Genomic DNA, 20,242 nt, shown 5'->3' with positions numbered 1-20,242 from the left:
AGAAATTAAAGCAAAGTAGAGGTGAAATTTGCAAATTAAATTTTTCTTGCTGAATTTCAATTGTTTTACCAGAGAAACACTACTAAATATGTATTGTCCAGATTCTGCAGTTTTTAGAAATGTCCCACTAGTGGCTCGTGGACCGAAACACAAGCCCCAGGAGCAAAGAAGCACCTAGTGCATTTTGAGGCCTCTTTTTTTATTAGAATATATTTTAGGCAGCATGCGAGGTTTGAAGAGGTGTTGAGGTGCCAAAACAGTAGGAATCCCCCAAAAGTGACCCCATTTCAGAAACTACACCCCTCAAGGAATTAATTTATGGTTGTTGTTACCATTTTGACCTCACAGTTTTTACACAGCACGTATTTGCATTGGGCTGTGAAATGAAAAAATTGACATTTTTTTCAATAAGATGTCCTTTTTCATCAAAATGTCTTATTTTCACAAGGAACAAAATACCCCATTTTGTTGCCCAATTTCTCCTGAGTGCACCATTTGTGGCGATAAACTGTCGTTTGGGCCCATGGGAGGCCTCAGAATTGAAGGAGCGCTGTGTGTTCTTTGGAGTGCAGCTTTTGCTGGATTGGTTTTCGGGTGCCATGTCGCATTTGCAGAGCCCCAGAGGTATCAAAGCAGTGGAAACCCACCAGAAATGACCCCATTTTGGAAACTACACCCCTCAAAGAATTCATTTTTGGGTAATGTGACCATTTAGACCCCATAGTTTCTTCACAGAACTTATTTGAATTGGGCTGGGAATTAAAAAAAAAATAATTTTTTCCAATAATATGTAGTTTTGGCTGAAAATGTCTTATTTTCACAAGAAATAAAATACCCCATTCTGTTGCCCAATTTGTCCTGAGTGCGGCAATACCCCATTTGTGGTAAAAAAAATGCAGTTTGGGCCCATGGGAGGGCTCAGAAGGAAAGGACCACCATTTGGCCTACTTGGGATTTTTTCGTCCTAATTCATGTGTGCAGAAGCCCATGAGGTACCAGTACAGTTGAAACCCCCAAGAAGTGACCCCGTTTTAAAAACTACACCCTTAAGGCATTCATCTAGAGGTGTAGTTAGCATTTTGACCGGAGACATACACCCCATAAACTGTAATGTGGGATCTCCTGGGTATGGCAATACCCTCAATGTGGCTGTTATCAGCTGCCCGGGCACGCAGAAGGGAAAGACAAGGGGATAAGCTGTGCGGAGTGCATCAGGGTAAGTAAAACTGGGGTAGATTAAAAATCAAGGGATGTATGATACATTTTGAAGCACTCTTTCATACGGAGCCTTAGTTTTTCGGGAAACACTTGTCACATTGATATATTGTGTCCTCCCTTATCCCCCTCTTGTAGCAGACTTTGTACCTCTTTTGATGTTTTCCTTTCTTGCCAGTTTGGGGAAATTCTCCTGGAAAGTGTTTCCCTGGTACGATGCGTGTGGCCTCGCTTTCAGAAGTACTGGGTGCCCCCCCTTATTGGTCCCTAAAAATTAGTTTCTTGATAATCACCTCTTGAAATTCCAGGAAACTTCGCCTCTGGCCTGCACATCGACATAGCACGTATGCATTGTACAATGCCATCTGTATGATGTGCACGGCCAGCTTCTTATACCACACCGCATGGCACTGTAGGGCTTCAGGACTTGATCTGACAAGTCCACCCCTCCCATGTACCTATTGTAGTCCAGGATGTAGTCTGGTTTGGGGGTCTCTGTACTGGTACCTCGTACAGGTACGTGGGTACTGGTGTGGGCATGTGTTGTTGTCAATACAAGGTCATCTCTCTTGTCCTTGTACTTGACACACAATATGTTGCTGCTAGAATGTGCCCTACTCTCACCCCTTCTTGTTTGCCCAATCAGAGTCTTAGGGAGGCCTTTCAGATTTCTTCTAGCAGTTCCGCATGCCGCAGTACTTCTGGAAGCGAGGCACTTGAACAGTGGGACGCTGGTATAAAAATTATCCAGGTAGAGGTGGTAGCCCTGGCCCAGCAGTGGGTGCACCAAATCCCACACAATTTTTGCATTAACTCCCAGTAAGGGGGGCATTCTGGGGGCTGAATACTGGTGTCCTTCCCTTCATATATCCTAAATTTGTATGTATACCCTGATGTACTCTCGCACAGCTTATACATCTTCACACCATACCTTGCCCTCTTACCCGGCAGGTACTGGCGGAATTGAAGCCTCCCTTTAAAATGTACCAAGGACTCATCAATAGAAATACAATTCTCGCGGGGTGTATGCTTGGGAAAACCGGGCACTGAAACAGTCTAATAGGGGGTCTCCGTTTATACAAACGGTCATAACTGGGGTCATCTCGGAGTGGGCACTGCTCATTTGGAGAAGCGAAGTATTGCCTCATCTATTTTTTTAATTTTTTTTTAGGGTTCAGTTCTGAAGTTGCTTTGAGGGGCCTATATATTAGAGACCCCTATGAAACACCCCATTTTAGAAACTAGACCCCTCAAAGTATTCACAACAGCATTTAGAAAGTTTATGAACCCTTTAGGTGTTTCATGGGAATTTAGAGCAAAGTAGATTTATTTTTGTAAAGAAAATCCTTTTTATACCATTTTTTTCTATAACAAAAAAGGTTTTACCCGAGAAACGCAACTCAATATTTATTTCCCGGATTCTGCAGTTTTGAGAAATATCCCACATGTGGCCCTAGTGCGGTAATGGACTGGAACACCTAGTGGCTTTTAAGGCCTCTTTTTTTATTAGACACCTTGTCCGGTTTGAAGAGGTCTTGTGGTGCCAAAACAGTGGAAACCCCCCAAAAGTGACTCCATTTTGGAAACTAGACCCCTTGAGGAATTCATTGTAGTTTTCTTGGGGTGCATGCGGCTTTTTGATCAGTTTTTATTCTATTTTTAAGTGGCGTGGTGACTAAAAACCAGCAATTCTACTATTGTTTTTTTATTCTATTTTTTTTACAGCGTTCACCGTGCGCTATAAATGACATATTCACTTTATTCTGCGGGGCGATACAATTACGGGGATACCAGATGTTTATAGTTTTTTTTTATGTCTTATGGCATTTGCACAATAAAAATACTTGTTGTAAAAAATCATTTACTTTTTGTGTTACCTTATTCTAAGAGCCAGAACTTTTTTATTTTTCCATCAATAAAGCCGTGCGAGGACTTATTTTTTGCGTAACGAACTGTAGTTTCAATCATTACCATTTTTAGGTACATGCGACTTTTTTTAATCTCTCTTTATTCCATTTTTAGGGAGGTGAAGTGACCAAACAATTGTGATTGTGGTACGGTTTATTTTCTTTTTTACGGCGTTCACCGCGCGGAATAAATAATGAAATAATTTTGTAGTTCAGGCCGTTACGAGCGCTGCGATACCAATTATGTATAGTTTATTTGTTTGTTTATATATTTTTATTAATAATAAAGGACTGATAAGGGAAAAATGGGGATTTTTACTTTTATCACTTTTTTAAAACTTATTTTCTTATTTTTACACATCTATTTTTAACTCTTTTTTTAACTTTTTTTTTAACTTTATTACCTTGTCCCACTAGGGGACTTGAGGGCAGGAGGCCCTGATCGCTATTCGAATACACTGCACTACATGTGTAGTGCAGTGTATTAGAGCTGTCAGCTACTCACTGACAGCAAGCATAGTGGGTCCTGACTTTGTCAGGACCCCCTAGGCTTCCGTCGATGGCCTAGCTGGACGCCATTGTTAGGCGTCCGGTAGCCATAGTCACCATCGCCGTCCGCTATCTATGCCTATTGAACGCGGTTTTTAAGGGGTTAATCCGTGGGGACAGCGCGATCGGTCCCCGCTGTAGGAGCTGCGGCAACTGCTGTATGAGACAGCAGCTGTCACAGCTCTTGCATGTGTCGGGAAGACGGCCGAAACTGCCGTTACTCCCGTGACGTACCATTAGGTCATGGAGCGCGAACGATACAGCTAACATGACATAATAGTACGTCCAGGAGCGGGAAGGGGTTAAAACACTTCTGCTGGAGGTGCTACAAGTAGCTTGTGACTATTTTGGCCGTTATATTATTGTTCACTGCTCATTATATGGTTTTGTCTTTACTGTAGTTCACCTTTATGTCCCTCCCCCTCTAGATACTGCTCTGCTAGAGTTGGTAACCGGCCTGCTAGCGGGATTCCCTGTGGGACCAATCTTATGTGTTGGAGATTTAAATGTGGTACCCAATGCCTCTATAGATCGCACTGGTTTATTCATTATTTTTGGCACTTACCCTAACTGATGTCTGGCCGTGGAAGTTCCCTGCAGATAGGAGATATACGTATTACTCTCTCGCTCATAAAAAGTTTTCCAGAATTGACCTTGCTATGGCTTCCTCAGATTTGTTGCTGGCAATTTCTTCTATAGAGTTTACTCCACCTTTATTTTAACATTTATTGTTGGGTCCCCGACTGACTCTTGATTCTGGAGATTGCATCCCCATTGGTAAAATTCACCCACGGTCTCCCAGCGGTTAACACTGCTCACGAGGAATATTAGGCCAATAATTCCACTCACCCTGATCCTCTAGTTAAATGGGTTGCACATGGGCCTAAAATCAGAGGGGCGCTTGTGGCTGGGCAAAGGCGCATAAATAGAGATATTGAGGCTTCTCTAACAGCGGATGTGCTAATGACTGAGCAAGAATATCTTGCTGACCCTCAACCTACTTCCATGCGTAGATGCGCACATGCCCAGAGGGCACTCCTTACCCTTACTAAAGAGCAAACTAAGAAGCGAATGTTATTTACTGAGGCATAGATGTTTGAATTTGGGAATAAAAAGTGCTCCTATTCCATCTGTAGACTCTAAGGAGAGTGTTATTTGTATTTCCCCTAAAGATATTAACAGGGTATTTTGAGACGTCTATTGTATCTATATTACTACAAGTGTAGTGTTTCCCTGCGGGAGATTGCACATTTTTTTGAGGGTCTTGTCTTGTGGCGGCTCTCTGTTGCTCATGCCTCTGAATTATATACCCCAATCACTGATGATGACCTTGTGCAGGCAATAAAATCCATGTACTCCGGTAAAACACTGGGTCTGAATGCTTTGGTGGGTGATTGTTATAAAACTAGTTGGGATTCTCTAATACCCAGACTTCTGGAATCAAATCTTGCGGCACTGGATCAGGGTATTTTCCAGATTCCAAGCGCGAAGCACTTCTTGTTGTTATGTTGAATCCTGGAAAGGACCAAAGTTCTGATTCTTACCGTCCTATTTCCCTCCTTAACTCTGACCTCAAAATCCTTACAAAAATACTAGCTACCAGATTGAACTGGATTATCCTGTCTCCTATCCATCCAGATCAGACAGGTTTGGTACGGATATTAATATACAGAGATTATCTTTTAACATTGCTGCTTCATGCCAGGACCCACTTCCGGGTTGCGTTCTCTATCTTGACACGTGTAAAGCCTTTGATTCAATTGAATGGCAATATCTCTGTATCCTTTTTATCCCGACTGAACTTTGGCGCTCATCCGTGCTATGGGCTCCCCATATAGTAGATGAACAAATCTGGATGTCTCTGATTCCTTTCCGCTTGGATGTGATACCCCACAAGGCTGCCATTCATTCACACTTTTATTTGCCCTTGGCATTGAGCACCTAGCGCTAACCCTTTGCCACTCATTTACCATACAGGGTATCTCTAGAGGTTCCCTGGTTGAAAAAGTCTCCCTATATGCTGATGATGGTTCTTCCCTATTGGACCATATTGAGATGTGTGGTTTGTTTAAGTCCGTTATGTTCCCCCTCTCCCCTTGGTATTGTTCATGGCAGACTCTGTTCCTTTACAAGTGGCTACTCAATTTAAATATTTTGTTTTTGGTTTTTCTTAATTTACTAGACTAACCTAGACCCTTTGATAGCATCCACTGGGTGACAACTGAACTCTGGCATTTCCTCCCTCTTTTCCTATATGGATTAACCTATTTAAGATAATTTTACCTACCTAAATTTGTTTCATACTTGCCCAATGTTATTGGCCAAGAATTTTTTGGCCGCCTTGATAGCATTTTACGCTCCTTTTTCTGCCGAGGTCAAACTCCTAGATTCAGTTTCAATCTTTTACAGGCCTCTAGACATCTGTGGGGAATAGCAGCCCCTAATCTATACTTTTTACTATTTGGCCTCTTAATAGGTGTTTGCGAGTTGGTGGATTAATCTAGATATGAGCAATGCTGCTACTGCATTAGCAGGGACACTTTTTGATCTCATATGAGAGTCTTACTAACTTAGGCTCCATGCACACGACCATGCCCGTAATCCTGGTCCGTGATCACAGGCACGACCAGCCGCGGACAGCCGTCCGCATTTGTGGGTTGTCGTCCCGTTATAAAGTATGGGAGCACGGTCCGTTAAATAAAAATATAGGACGTCCTTTTTTTTACGGAAGGTTTCTATGGCAAAGACACCTCGTAAATATACGGGAAGGTGTCTGTCGGCCATAGAAATGAATGGGTCAAAATCTACGGTCGTATGCGTAAGGCCTTACTCTACTCTCATAAGTCCTGTACTTCCACTCCAAACCGTTGCTCGGTTCTGGAAATTTGCTCATGTCTTGCCACGTCTCCACATTCAACTAGAACTCCGTTGTGGTCTAACCTATGTCTGTCCCACCTTGAGTCTCTGCTGGGGGCAGTGCTGTGGGCGTGATCTGGGATTAAATTCCTGGGACAAATGTGCTCTTCTAGCACTGGTTTTGTGTCGTCCTTTGAATTTGTGGATCGGCATGCGACCTCGAGGAGCGCCTATTTTCATTACCTTCAACTACATAATTCCTTCGTAGCTCATTTTGTCTCATTGGGTTTTTTCAAACTGGAGGATCTCCCGTATCCCAGACCTTCCTAAACATCTTACACAGAACTATGCATTACTACAATCTGCTGGGTCTAGACCCTTTGATAGAGCTTTTTCGGGGTGGCACAATGATATCCGTGATCTGATGAGGGAGGAGCGGAGAGAAGTGGAGTTCTCCTTTTTTGATTCTGTGATCCGTGCTTGAGATTTCTTAATCCAATCTAGGTTATTTGACCGTATCTATTACACCCCAGTCAGGTTCCAGAGGACAGGTGCCCCAACCACCTCCTGTTTTCGATGTCAGGCTGCAGTGGGCACGTTTCTCCATTGTGTATGGCTGAGCCCTAAGGTCTTAGCTTTTTGGTCGGAGGTTCTGAAAATCCTCCATGATCAATTTGTGTTTCCACGACTTCTCACCCCTCAAATAAGCCTTCTAGGTATGGCTGGGCGATTATGACCTAAATCAAAATCACTATTAATTGAACATTAATAATAACACTGTATAATGCCCCATAGCAGCCCTCACACATCATAATGCCCCTATAACTGCCATCCACCCACACCGTATAATGCCCCTATAGCTGCCCTCCACACAGTATAATGCCCCTATAACCGCCACCACACCGTATAATGCCCCCCATAACTGCCCTCCACACAGTATAATGCCACCATAACTTCCCTCCACACAGTATAATGCCACCATAACTGCCCTCCACACAGTATAATGCCCCCATAACTGCCCTCCACACAGTATAATGCCCCCATAACTGCCCTCCACACAGTATAATGCCCCCATAACTTCCCTCCACACAGTATAATGCCACCATAACTGCCCTCCACACAGTATAATGCCCCCATAACTGCCCTCCACACAGTATAATGCCCCCATAACTGCCCTCCACACAGTATAATGCCCCCATAACTGCCCTCCACACAGTATATTGCCCCCCATAACTGCACTCCACACAGTATAATGCCCCCCATAACTGCCCTCCACACAGTATAATGCCCCCATAACTGCCCTCCACGCAGTGTAATGCCCCCATAACTGCCCCACACAGTATAATGCCCCAATAACAGCCCCCACACAGTACAATGCCCCTATAACTGACTTCCACAAAGTAAAATGCCCCCCATAGCTGCCCTCACACAGTATACTTCCTCCCATAGCTGCCCCCACACAGTATAAAGCCCCCATAGTTGCCCTCCACACAGTATAAAGTCTCCCATAACTCCCCCTCATTATGATGCCCCATAGTTTCCCCCACACAGCCCCAATAGTGCCTGATTAAAAATAATAATATACATACTTCCCTAAACCCGTTCCAACAACGAGTGGAGGAGATTCCTCTACTCCTCCGGTCTGTGCAGCTCGGCGCAGGCAGGTGCGATGACGTCACTGCCTCGCGCCTGGCACTACATAGTGAATGGTAGAGCAGGGACCTTACGACCCCCTGCTCTACCATTGGATTCTAACTGTATCTGCGTCCTGAAGGTGCAAATACAGTTTAAACAGGGGGGGGGAGATAAAAAACTGAAATGTGCAAGATTGCGTCTGTTGTTTGCACTGAATCTCGTTTTTGTTTGTTTTTTTGTTTGTTTTTTTTCGATTAATTGCCCAGCCCTACTCCTAGGTATAGTGAATGAAGTAGTACAGGGTTATTATGACAAGATTTTTTTCCCGTTTCACTTTGTTCTGCGCTAGGAATATCATTACTATGGCCTGTCAATAACAGGTGGATCCTCTGTATCAGACACGAAGGACCCGCTGTCACCAAAGCAATCGTTCATCGCAAGCGCTCTAGCCGGGTACTCCGGTCTTTGAGAAAGCCCTTGACGAAACTGTCCGTATGATAACGGACTGGAGGAGTCCCTGACACTACTGACAGTGAAGTTAGGAGCTTTAAAAACCTGGAATTCTTGTCTACAGTGTCGGCAATGCTCCGGTCGGGGATTTCGCCCCTATATGGACAATAACGTCAGAGGTTTCTTCAGTCTAGTGGTCCATGTCTAGAGTTCTACCAATGCTCTGGCCGGGGATTCCTTTAGTTTTAAGCCCCTGACATTACAATCCATATATGGACACTGACGTTCGGGGCTTCCCCAGGGCTGGAATTTCCAGAATGAGCACTACCTGATGCTCCTCTCAGAGACTCCGGCCCAGGTGAAGTTCCCCCGAGTTATACGTTTAACGTATACCGCTGACGTGTGCCCTACAGTGGCATTCGTCTCACACAGGCTCCCATGTTAAAAAAAAGTATACTGCACAGTATACTTTTTTTTTTTTTTTTGGGATCCCTTGGGTCAGAATAGCATAGTCTACTACATTATTCTGTCCCCCAAAAAGAGGTATACCAGCCTGATGGAGGTACACTCTTAGGTTATTGGAGCCCTATGAACGTGTTTAGCGTGTTAGTCGGGAACTTTCCCGACGAACACACAATGTAGGGTAGAAATACATTGTGAATCAGACCTTACTGTTCTTTTACCCATGAATATGGATGTGACTTAAATCATATATTGTTACTAGGGCAGACTGAACTATCAGGCCACTTGAAGAATAATCTAATCTATGAGATGGAAAGTGTGAACAATATGTAACCTTTTTGCAATTTTAGGTCTCCGGAAACATGATGTCTGCTTTCTAATCACTCTACGGCCCATGTTACTGTATGGCACAAAGATTGATAGGAGACAGTCTATTGTGGAGCAGACTGGTCTGATGTATGTACGAGGTTGTGAGATTCAAGGCATGCTGGATGATAAGGGAAGAGTCATTGAGGAAGGTAAATTATTGTGTGAACAAACATACACATTTAGACTATGTAAACAAATGAAATTGTTTGTCTGTAGCAAATTATCCTCTCTAGAGGTGAGTCCATGTAATTTTTAATGTAAACTGTAAAGCCTGCCTGGTAAGGGAATGCAAAGAAGAATTTTCTCTGCATTCCTGCACAAAAAAAAAACAACAACTTTGCTGATCTTGTTGGTTATGTTTTTGTTTAGGACCTGAACCTAAGCCTAAACTCAAAGGAGATGCAAGGACCTACCGGGTGTTTCTTGACCCCAATCAGTATCAGCAAGACATGACAAACACCATTCAGAATAGGGCTGAGGATGTGTATGAAACCTTCAATGTGATCATGAGGAGAAAACCAAAAGAAAATAACTTTAAGGTTGGTCACTTATTTCCTATTTTTGTTCTTTTTGTCCTTTATATTCTAAGTACTTTTTTTTTTTTCTTTTTAGGGCTAGGACAACTATTCTAAGTCTACACTCAGATGAGCGTGTGCAACCTCGGACGTGAAAAATGCCAGTTTTTAACGTTCAAGTTGCACCCATTCGGGATGCGTTCTCACGGATCCCTGATAGACTAGAGTCTATGGAGGGATGTGTGAAAACGCAAGAAAATAGGATATGTCCTATTTTTCCACGTACCCTTAACACGCTCAGTTGAAACAACGGCTGTGTGAACGGCTGTTTTAACGGCCGTCACATGGACGAGTTACATGCTCGTCTGAATGAGCCCTAACTAGTAATAGTTATTAGAATAGTAGTATACATATGTAACATAGCTGGCTTTGTCATTTTAATTATGGGATTGCATTGTTAATACAATGTTTTGGCTTAGTAGGTTTTACCTGCAGCCTTATGCAAACAATAGCTAACCCTTGTTGATATGTGAAAAAGGGCGCTATATATATATATATATATATATATATATACCAAGGATAAACAAGCACCACCGTTCATCAAAATACGTACAGCCAGGGTGCAAGGTCTCGTTTGGACATATGACCAATGTCCCAAATACCAAGTAAATCCTTTCAAAATACGAGACAGCACACCTTGATAGTGAAAAAAGTGGATTTATTCACCACATGCGACGTTTCAGCCCTACTCCATGGGGCCTTTCTCAAGCATGCTTGAGAAAGGCCCCATGGAGTAGGGCTGAAACGTTGCATGTGGTGAGTAAATCCACTTTTTTCACTATCAGGGTATGTGCACACACACTAATTACGTCCGTAATTGACGGACGTATTTCGGCCGCAAGTAGTGGACCGAACACAGTGCAGGGAGCCGGGCTCCTAGCATCATACTTATGTACGATGCTAGGAGTCCCTGCCTCGCTGCCGGACAACTGTCCCGTACTGAAAACATGATTTACAGTACGTGACAGTTGTCCTGCAGCGAGGCAGGGACTCCTAGCATCGTACATAAGTATGATGCTAGGAGCCCAGCTCCGTGCACTGTGTTCGGTCCGGTACTTGCGGCCGAAATACGTCCGTCAATTACGGACGTAATTAGTGTGTGTGCACATACCCTCAAGGTGTGCTGTCTCGTATTTTGAAAGGATTTACTATCTATCTATATCTATATCTATATATATATATATATATATATATATATATATACAGTCCAGCAATGGATAAACACAGCACTCCAAAATAACAGGAAATCAGGCCATGTGCTCGTCACCTGGGGATGAATCAATTCCCCTATTTTATGGATAGAAGACAGCGTAGGAAGCAGTGACGGCACCAGGACTTCAAGGCAGATGCAAGCAAAGTGGATTTATTCACCTCAGAAAAACACAGCAACGTTTCGGTTCAACAGGAACCTTTCTCAAGCCATGGCTTGAGAAAGGTTCCTGTTGAACCGAAACGTTGCTGTGTTTTTCTGAGGTGAATAAATCCACTTTGCTTGCATCTGCCTTGAAGTCCTGGTGCCGTCACTGCTTCCTACGCTGTCTTCTATATATATATATATACATGCACACGTGTGTAAAAGGGCTGGTATAATAGCGGGTTTCACCTGCTTGTGTCACCCACTATTACTACCTCCTTTATAATCAGTCACTAGGGTTATACCTAGTTCCCCTACCTTTTCCTTATACTAACGTCGATCTAATTGCTTTGCTGCTACTCAAGCGTATATGACTGCGTAAATAAAGGGTAATATTTATTACTAACAATAATCACACTTGCATATAAAATACACAGAACACAGTAACCGATCACCGTATAGGATCAGTATACCCCAATACATATAACAATTAATATATACTGAGTATACTCACACTATACGTAGTACAGTATAACCACGGTATCACAAACCTACGTTATACCTCCACCCACTTACCTAAACATACATATGAATACAGTTATGTTACAATACAATACACATAAGTTACTTGTAATTCTCACACGCTCACTATCTCTGTCCCACTCCCTCCTAATATAACTGTCCCTATACACTAAGGGTTAATACGGGATAAGGAGAAACCGCTTATGGGAATGTGCAGGTGAGGAGCTGGAGAGAAAGGGTTACTTATGGTGTATACGGGAGAAGATACTTAGCGCTTCATGTGGTCCAAGTTGGTGTGGTCTCTCAGGAAGGGTCATGAGGCAAGAGCAGACCAGGAGGGAAGGGGAGTCCATTGGTAGCAGGAAATAAGAGAGGGAGTGTGGGGCCGTTGACCCTCTTATAACTTGTCTGTGCACATCTGTGTGACATCACATGCATGGGCCTCATGGAATACCATTACCTGGTGAGAAAGGGGGGGAAGGGCAGCTCGTGTGAATGCATTGGATGTGTTTAATGTCTTCTCACCCAGAGGGCAGAGATACACACCCAACTAATATCTGACATAGAAAACACTTCCCTTTACAATATGAGAGTAAATTGGTGGGGGTCCGACTGCTAGAACCTTCACAATCTCAAGATCATGTTGATTTTAGTCCTGTTTTTAATTACAAATCAGGGCACACATACACGGTCATCCAGATGACTGTAATGTGGATGAACGTTGTCCGTCACGACTGGAGGCAATGTACGGTCCGTCATCTTGGAGTACCGCTGAGTTGCTGTGGTGAAGGACCTGCGGCCGGAAGTGACAACACAGTATGATCTCGTGATTGAAGCTGAGTTCACGCTGGGCTGTGAAGAGGAGACCTGTATGACACTGATTGGAAAGTGTTATACAGTTGTCTTTACACCGCCCAGAGTAAAAATAAAATGTAACCACTTATTTGGCTATTAGAGCCAAATTGGCAAATGTATAAAAATGCTCATAACTTTTTTTTAAATGATAAAAGTTTGTTTTTTAAAAAAAAATCACTAGTGATCAGCATCAAAGCGTCTATTAGATTAGTTAGGAGATAGGGAATTAATAAACTGTGACAGAGCCTCTTTAACCACTTCCCGACCACCTCATGTAGATTAACGGGCTGCAGCACTGGTCCTTGTGCCTGCAGCCCATTAATCTACATGTGCTCCTGACGGAGCACACAGGCACTCCCCGCAGCACGACATCTCCCCGTACGGGCTGCTACTAGCAGTCTTAGTACTGGGGGAAAACATCAAGTCGTATCACATCCGTGATCCCTGCCGATTAACCCCTTAAATGCGGCGATCAATAATGACCGCCGCATTTAAGTTGTTATAGCTGCATCGGCACAACGCCGCACAATTGCGTGGGCCGATTGTTGCTATGGCAACTGCAAGTCTAACAAAGGCTTCTGGTCTGCCATCTATGGAAGGCGATTAGGTCCTGCCCCCTGTCAGTGTGAAACTGACAGGTATAATACCCTGCAATACATAAGTATTGCAGGGTATTATAACAACGATCCAACAGTTCGATCTTGAAGTCCCTAGTGGGACTAAAATAAAAAAAAGTTACAAAAAAAATGTGCAAAAGTAAAATTTTAAAATAATAACATTTTAAATCGCCCTTTTTCCCTTATAAAGTCCTTTATTATTAGAAAAAAATGAATAAACTATGCATAATTGGTATCGTTGCGTCCCTAACGGCCTGCACTATAAAAATATAATGTACTTTATCCCGCACGGATAAAAAAAACTATAACAGAATCGCTCTTTTTAGTCACTTCAGCTCCAAAAAAATTAAATCAATACGGATCAAAAAGTCGCATGTACTCAAAAGGGGTACCAATAAAAACTACAGTTTGTTCTGCAAAAAACAAGCCCTAACATGGCTTTCTTTATGGAAAAATAAAAAAGTTGTGGCTGTTAGAATATGGTGACACAAAAACGAAATATTTTTTTTAAAACCGTGGTTTTACCGTGCAAATACCGTAAAACATAAAAAAAACTATGTACAAATGGTATCGCTGGAAATCGCATCGACCCGCAGAATAAATTAAATATGTCATAGCGCACGGTGAACGCCCTAAAAAATTTAAATAAAAAAACAATAGAAGTTTTCACGGCCTAATTACACTAAATTCAGCAAAAAACCTATGGGATCAAAATGCTCCCTATACCCCTAGATAAATTATTTTTAGGGCTGTAGTTTCCCAAATGGAGTCACTCCTAGGGGGTGTCCAATGTTTTGGTACCTCAGGGGCTTTGCAAATGTGACATGACCCCCTAAAACCAATCCAGCAAACTTGAGCTCCAAAAGCCAAATAGCGCTCCATCTATTCTGAGCCATGCCGTGTGTCCAAACAGCCATTTGTTACCACATATGGAGTATTGCCGTAATCAGGAGAAATTGCTTTACAAATCTTGGGATGCTTTATCTTCTTTATTCATTGTAAAAATTGATAATTTGTACAGTTTTTTGGGGAAAAAATTTTGATTTCCATTTTTACAGACTATTTCCACTAAATTCAGCAAAAAAACCTGTGGGGTTAAAATGCTCACTAGACCCCTTGATAAATTCCTTGAGTAGTGGAGTTTGCCAAATGGTGTCTTTTTGGGGGTGTTTCCACTGTTTTGGCACCACAAGACCTGACATGCGGCCTAAAATATATTCTAATATAAGGGAGGCCTCAAAATCCTCTAGGTGCACCTTTGCTTCTGAGACTGGTGCTTCAGTGCATTAGGGCACTAGGGCCACATGTGGGATATTTCTAAAAACTGCAAAATCCGGACAATAAATATTGAGTTGCGTTTCTATGGTAAAACCTTATGTGTTACAAAAAAAATGGATTAAAATGGATATCCTGACAAAAAAAAAGAAATTTGTAAATTTCCCCTCTACGATTCCTGTGAAACACCTAAAGGGTTAAGAAACTTTCTAAATGCTGTTATGAAAACTTTGAGGGGTGCAGTTTTTAAAATTGGGTGACTTATGGGGGTTTCTAATATATAAGGCCCTCTAAGCCACTTCAGAACTGAACTGGTACCTATAAAAATAAGTTTTGAAAATTTTCTTGAAAATGTGAGAAATTACTGCTAAAGTTCTAAGCCTTGTAACGTCCTAGAAAAAAAAAAGGATGTTCAAAAAAACGATGCAAAGATAAAGTGGACCTATTTTGAAATGTTAATTAGTAACTATTTTGTGTGGTATTGCTGTTGTCTGTTTTACAAGCAGTTACATTTAAATTTAGAAAAAAGCTAATTTTTGCAAATTTTCTCTAAAGTTTGGTGTTTTTCACAAACAAATACTGAATTTATTGATCAAATTTTTCCACTAACATAAAGTACAATATGTCACGAGAAAACAATCTCCGAATCGCTTGGCTAGGTAAAAGCATTACCAAGTTATTACCACATAAAGTGACACGTCAGATTTTAAAAAATCGGCTGCGTCCACAAGGCCAAAACAGGCTCAGTCCTGAAGGGGTTAAGATACTATTACACGGCCCGACGTGGGACGTAGGAACGAGCTCCAATCAACGAGACAGCTTGTTGATCGGCGCTTGTTTGCTCCTATCACATGGAGCAATTATTGGATATGTATAGGGTCGAGTACCTGTTACTCCGATCGCTCATCCCCATACATTTTCATCATGTCGGCAGTGCATCTCCCTGATTACACCGAGAGATGTGCTGCCGGCAACGATGATTTTTAATTCTACATAAAAGAGCAGTTCAGCCGATGAACGAGCACTTGCTCGTTCATCGGCTGATCGTTGCCTATATTGCACAGGGTAACGATGGGGAACGAGCGTTTATATGAACGCTCGTTTGCCTGATCATTGGCCCATGTAATAGGGCCTTTAGTGGCCAGAGTGAAAACTGCAAGATTTGAGGATTATTTTTAATAGAGATAATGACATACCAAAATTTCTTTAAAAAATATTTTTAACATAATTTTGAAAAGCTTGATTTAAATAATAGGTCATGTTCTGATGACACATTCTCTTTTAAGGGGAAATTCTGTATTTTTAATTTGATTCATGCAGATTGCAATCCGCCTGAAAACGGATCTGTCTCCGTGCCATAACTTCTTCTAGTGTTAACAGAGCATAAGACTTACCCCTTGTTCTCCTGTCTTATGTCCGCTCTCTGACATCACATCCATTACAGTGTGTAGTTTGGAGTCCGATGCAGTTAAACGTATAAGGTAAAACTATATCTACTTAAGCCCCCCCCCCCCCTCCGTTTGCTGCACTTCATGGTAGTCACAGCACTGACCCTCCTCTGTATTAGTAAAAATTCTGTTCCTCGTCTCTACTTCACTTTCCCATTCATCAGAGCATGCCAGCCACTTCCCCAGTAGTCAACACAGCCCTCTTACCCCCCAACTTTCCTTGCAGCCTTCCAACAGTTATTACGCCCCCCTCACCAATGTGGTAGTTACAGCAGCCCCCTAGCGCACAGTTCTTCGAGCAGGCCATCTCCTGACAGTAGTCCTAGTTACAGCAGCCCCCTCCACACTAATCCATTAGTCACGGAAGCCTCGCCTCAACCTTCAACTACTGATTACAGCAAGGCTCCCCTCTCATGTACTCTAATCCAGAACCTTCCTGAGAAGCACGCTCCGATGGCAGGATACTAAATACAGCAGCCGATTGCTAGATGCTTACATGCGACTTACTTGCGACCGATGCATGAAGAGCGTACAGCACGGTCATTATGGCAGCTGCTCTATTCTTACTCTCCCGTTTAGGAGCGTTCTGTGATCATTCCGGCAGGGAGAGAGGGGGCTATATACTGTCGGATACCCTAATCGGTTCAATACATTGTGTACATTGTGAGAGCACCTGGCCGAATGAATGAAGGTCAGAAATAAAAGTCGGCCGATTTTCTAGACGACTTGACTGGATTTTGTCCAGCTCTGCTTTATATCAAATTTAGAATGACTATTAAATCATTATTAAACTACAAGCAACTAAATCACCAGTGAGAAAAAAAAAAGACTGACAGGTAATAGCCACTCATACACTAAGACATATGGGGGAATCTGGAGTTTCACCATTATAATTAAAATATGGAAATATTTGTTTTCTTCTTTTCCACATTAGGAACACTCATTCCTGCATGCCGGCCCCTTCATCGTGTGTGCACACCAGTGCCTTATTTTTCAGTAAACTTACTTGAGCCATTCGATAATAGGAACAGTTTTATACATGACCCCTGCATCAGACGCACATGTGCTCCAGCAGGGTAGATGGATAGGAATGGATGCATGCTCCATTTAGCAAGTTTTTGATCGATAAATGACACACTATTTTTAATGTTTTTTTCATGCACTGAGCAGGATCTATTTATTGACTTGATGACTGTGTAGTACAGGATGCTAAGCATTTACGAACCAATAATAATGCTGATAGAGTAGGATTCGCAAGAAAGTAGATTGTGGTGAACAAAAACAACAAAGGCATAAATGGCTTTTTTACTAAAATTTCACAAGTCTCAAAAAACTGAGCAGGCGGCTCTTTTATTCGATGTTTATGCTCCATTGCATGTCCGCATAATATGGATTTAAAAATCTGCAGCATGGGGGGTGTGGCCAACTGCAGACATGGACGGTCACATGCTTTAGGAGCTCCGTATCCAGCTGAGCTTTTCCACCTATTATCCTGCTGACATTACCGCTAAAAACTTCCTCTACGGTCAGGCAGACGTCGCCGTCGACAAGGAGCTACTGAAATTAACCGAAAAAGCTAATCCTCGGCGGCTGAAGGAGTATATGCGCGCTACTCCCCAAGATGGCGCCGGTGACTCGGCATCATCGCCGACTCCCTCATCAGAGGATGAGCCATTTCATCCTTCGTCTGAAGCAGAGCCTGTACTCATCCTGGCGCAGGTATCCTCCACACTCATGGACGCAATCCAGCAGTCTACGTCATCCTTGACTTGGAAGATAGCGGAAGTGAAGTCTCATGGACCTTCTCAGAGAGGATCTGCAGCATTTGAGAGACCGGATGAGAGAGACGGAAGATCGCATTTCTGGTGTGTAGGACAGGATGGCACTGCATACATCGAAACTGGCTCAACTTGAAAAGTTTTCAAACCAATGGATACAACGCGCAGATGATTTGGAAAACTGTCTGCGCCGCAATAATATCAGGATTTTGGGACTGCCTGAATCCAGAGACCCATGTTCATTTATTGAATCCTGATTCAAAGAGATCTTACCTGACGTCATATTGTCATAGTCTTATACCATTGAATGGGAAAATCGCGTGCTGGGGCTCCTCCGAGACCTATGCTAGCCCGCCTTCTTAGCAGCCGGGATCGAGATGCCATTTTGCAGGCTGCTCGTAAATATGGAGAGATACGGTTCCTGAGTGCTACAATACTTCTATTTCCTGTTTTGTTTTTTTTTAGCTGCCTTGCAGAAAACATGGGCCTCCTTTGTGCAGGTCAAGAGACGACTTTGAGAATTCCAAATCTCCTATTCTATGGCGTTTCCTGCACGTTTGCTAGTCGTTCATCAGGAAAATAATATTTTCTTCAATAATCCGATAGAAGCTGACTATTGGATTAGCTCCATTGGTCGTTCTCCTTGTCGCTAGAAACTGAAACTTCTGCTCCACTTGGAGCTTTCCACCATCTATAATCTGTTAACTTGCCTTCCTGTGTGAGTAATAGTCTAGAATTCCCAGATGAGTATATGCGTGTACAGTTTCTAAGATTTTGTTAGGTCATTAGTCTGACCATTCGCTAACTCATTACTTGCACTAGTATACGTTATATGAGAGGGGGTTACTTTCTGTTCAGATAGGATGCTTGAGAGCTCAGTTTCACAATCTCAGATTTTCTTCCTCTTCTACTCTCTCGTGCTACTAATTTAATGTTTCAGTATTGCTATGTATGGCTTTGAATTACTGTTAAATCTACAGGTATTACTCATGCCCAGTCTCTCAAAATTAATCTAAAAATCCAATAGGGGTAGGCACCGATTTGATCCTTCCGATTGATGCTATGTGCTGTTCTTTTCTTTAGCGGTCAAATTATTCAAGTTTCTGGAAAAAAGTAATGCTGGTTTTATGTTTTATTATTGCTCATCTGTATTATCTGTAAGTTGTATAGATGATCCCCCGTTTTGCCCACGCTCTCACACCTGTGATACAAAAAGTTTTTGTATATTACTTTTGGTAATAGTGTGTTATACCTTGCACTAGTAGTTCCTATTGCTGTGCGTTTTTTCCCCACGCATAGCTACAGGTATAACCGATCTATTAACCAGTTAAACTTGTAAACAAGACAGTTTAACCCGTTAGTGACCGGCCCCTCGTGTTTTTACGTCGGTCACTAACGGGCCTTATTCCGATGCCATAGACTTTTTACGTCGCGGCATCGGAATAAGTAAACAGAGCAGGGAGCTGTCAAATCTCCCTGCTCTCAGCTGCTAGAGGCAGCTGAGGGCTGGGAGCGTCCCTGCTCTGCCGGGTGAGATCGATATTCGTATCGATCTCACCCGTTTAACCCCTCAGATGCGGTGCACAATAGCGTGCACCGCATCTGAGTGGTTTTGGGGAGAGGAAGGGAGCTCCCTCTCCCACCGACACCCGGCGATACGATCGCCGAGTGTCTGTGTCTCCAATGGCAGCCGGGGGCCTAATAAAGGCCCCCAGGTCTGCCTGTAGCGAATGCCTGCTAGATCATGCCGGAGGCGTGACCTAGCAGATGCCTGTCCGTGTTAAACGGACAGGCAGTAATACACTGCAATACAAAAGTATTGCAGTGTATTATAAATGCGATCGCAGAATCGCATATTATAATCCCCTAGTGGGACTAGTAAAAAAGTTTAATAAAGTTAATTAAAAAAAAAAATGTGAAAAAAATGAAAAACCCAGCTTTTCCCCTTACAAACTGCTTTACTATTAAAAAAACAAAATAAAGTTAAAAAGTTACACATATTTGGTATCGCCGCGTCCGTAACAACCCCCACTATAAATCTATTACATTATTTAACCCGCACGGTGAACGCCGTAAAAAATGTAATAAAAAACTATGGAAAAAAAGTGATCAAAAAGTCGCATCTACTCCAAAATGGTACCAATAAAAACTACAAGCCTTCCCGCAAAAAATAAAGCCCTCATACAACGGCATCGGCGAAGAAATAAAAAACGTTACGGCTCTTCAAATATGGAGACACAAAAACAAATAATTTTGAAAAAAATTTGTAAAAGTAGTAAAACATACAAAAACTATACAAATTTGATATCGTTGCAATTGTAACAACCCGCTGAATAAAGTTATTGTGTTATTTATATCACACGGTAAATGGCGTA

At 42.5% G+C, this 20,242-nt stretch overlaps 1 protein-coding gene across 1 annotated transcript in view; it reads left to right on the top strand.

Annotated features, from left to right (window-relative positions):
- The window catches only part of AQR (aquarius intron-binding spliceosomal factor), a 232,907-nt gene that overhangs the window by 112,802 nt on the left and 99,863 nt on the right, over nt 1–20,242 (top strand). The window contains exons 18-19 of the mRNA XM_075844724.1: nt 9,425–9,592; nt 9,813–9,982. Of these exons, the coding sequence (XP_075700839.1) occupies nt 9,425–9,592; nt 9,813–9,982 (338 nt within the window). The remainder of the gene's footprint in view (nt 1–9,424; nt 9,593–9,812; nt 9,983–20,242) is intronic.

This window comes from Rhinoderma darwinii, chromosome 12, assembly GCF_050947455.1.
Source record: "Rhinoderma darwinii isolate aRhiDar2 chromosome 12, aRhiDar2.hap1, whole genome shotgun sequence".
NCBI lineage: Eukaryota > Metazoa > Chordata > Amphibia > Anura > Rhinodermatidae > Rhinoderma > Rhinoderma darwinii.
This window is presented reverse-complemented; position numbering and strand designations above follow the sequence as displayed.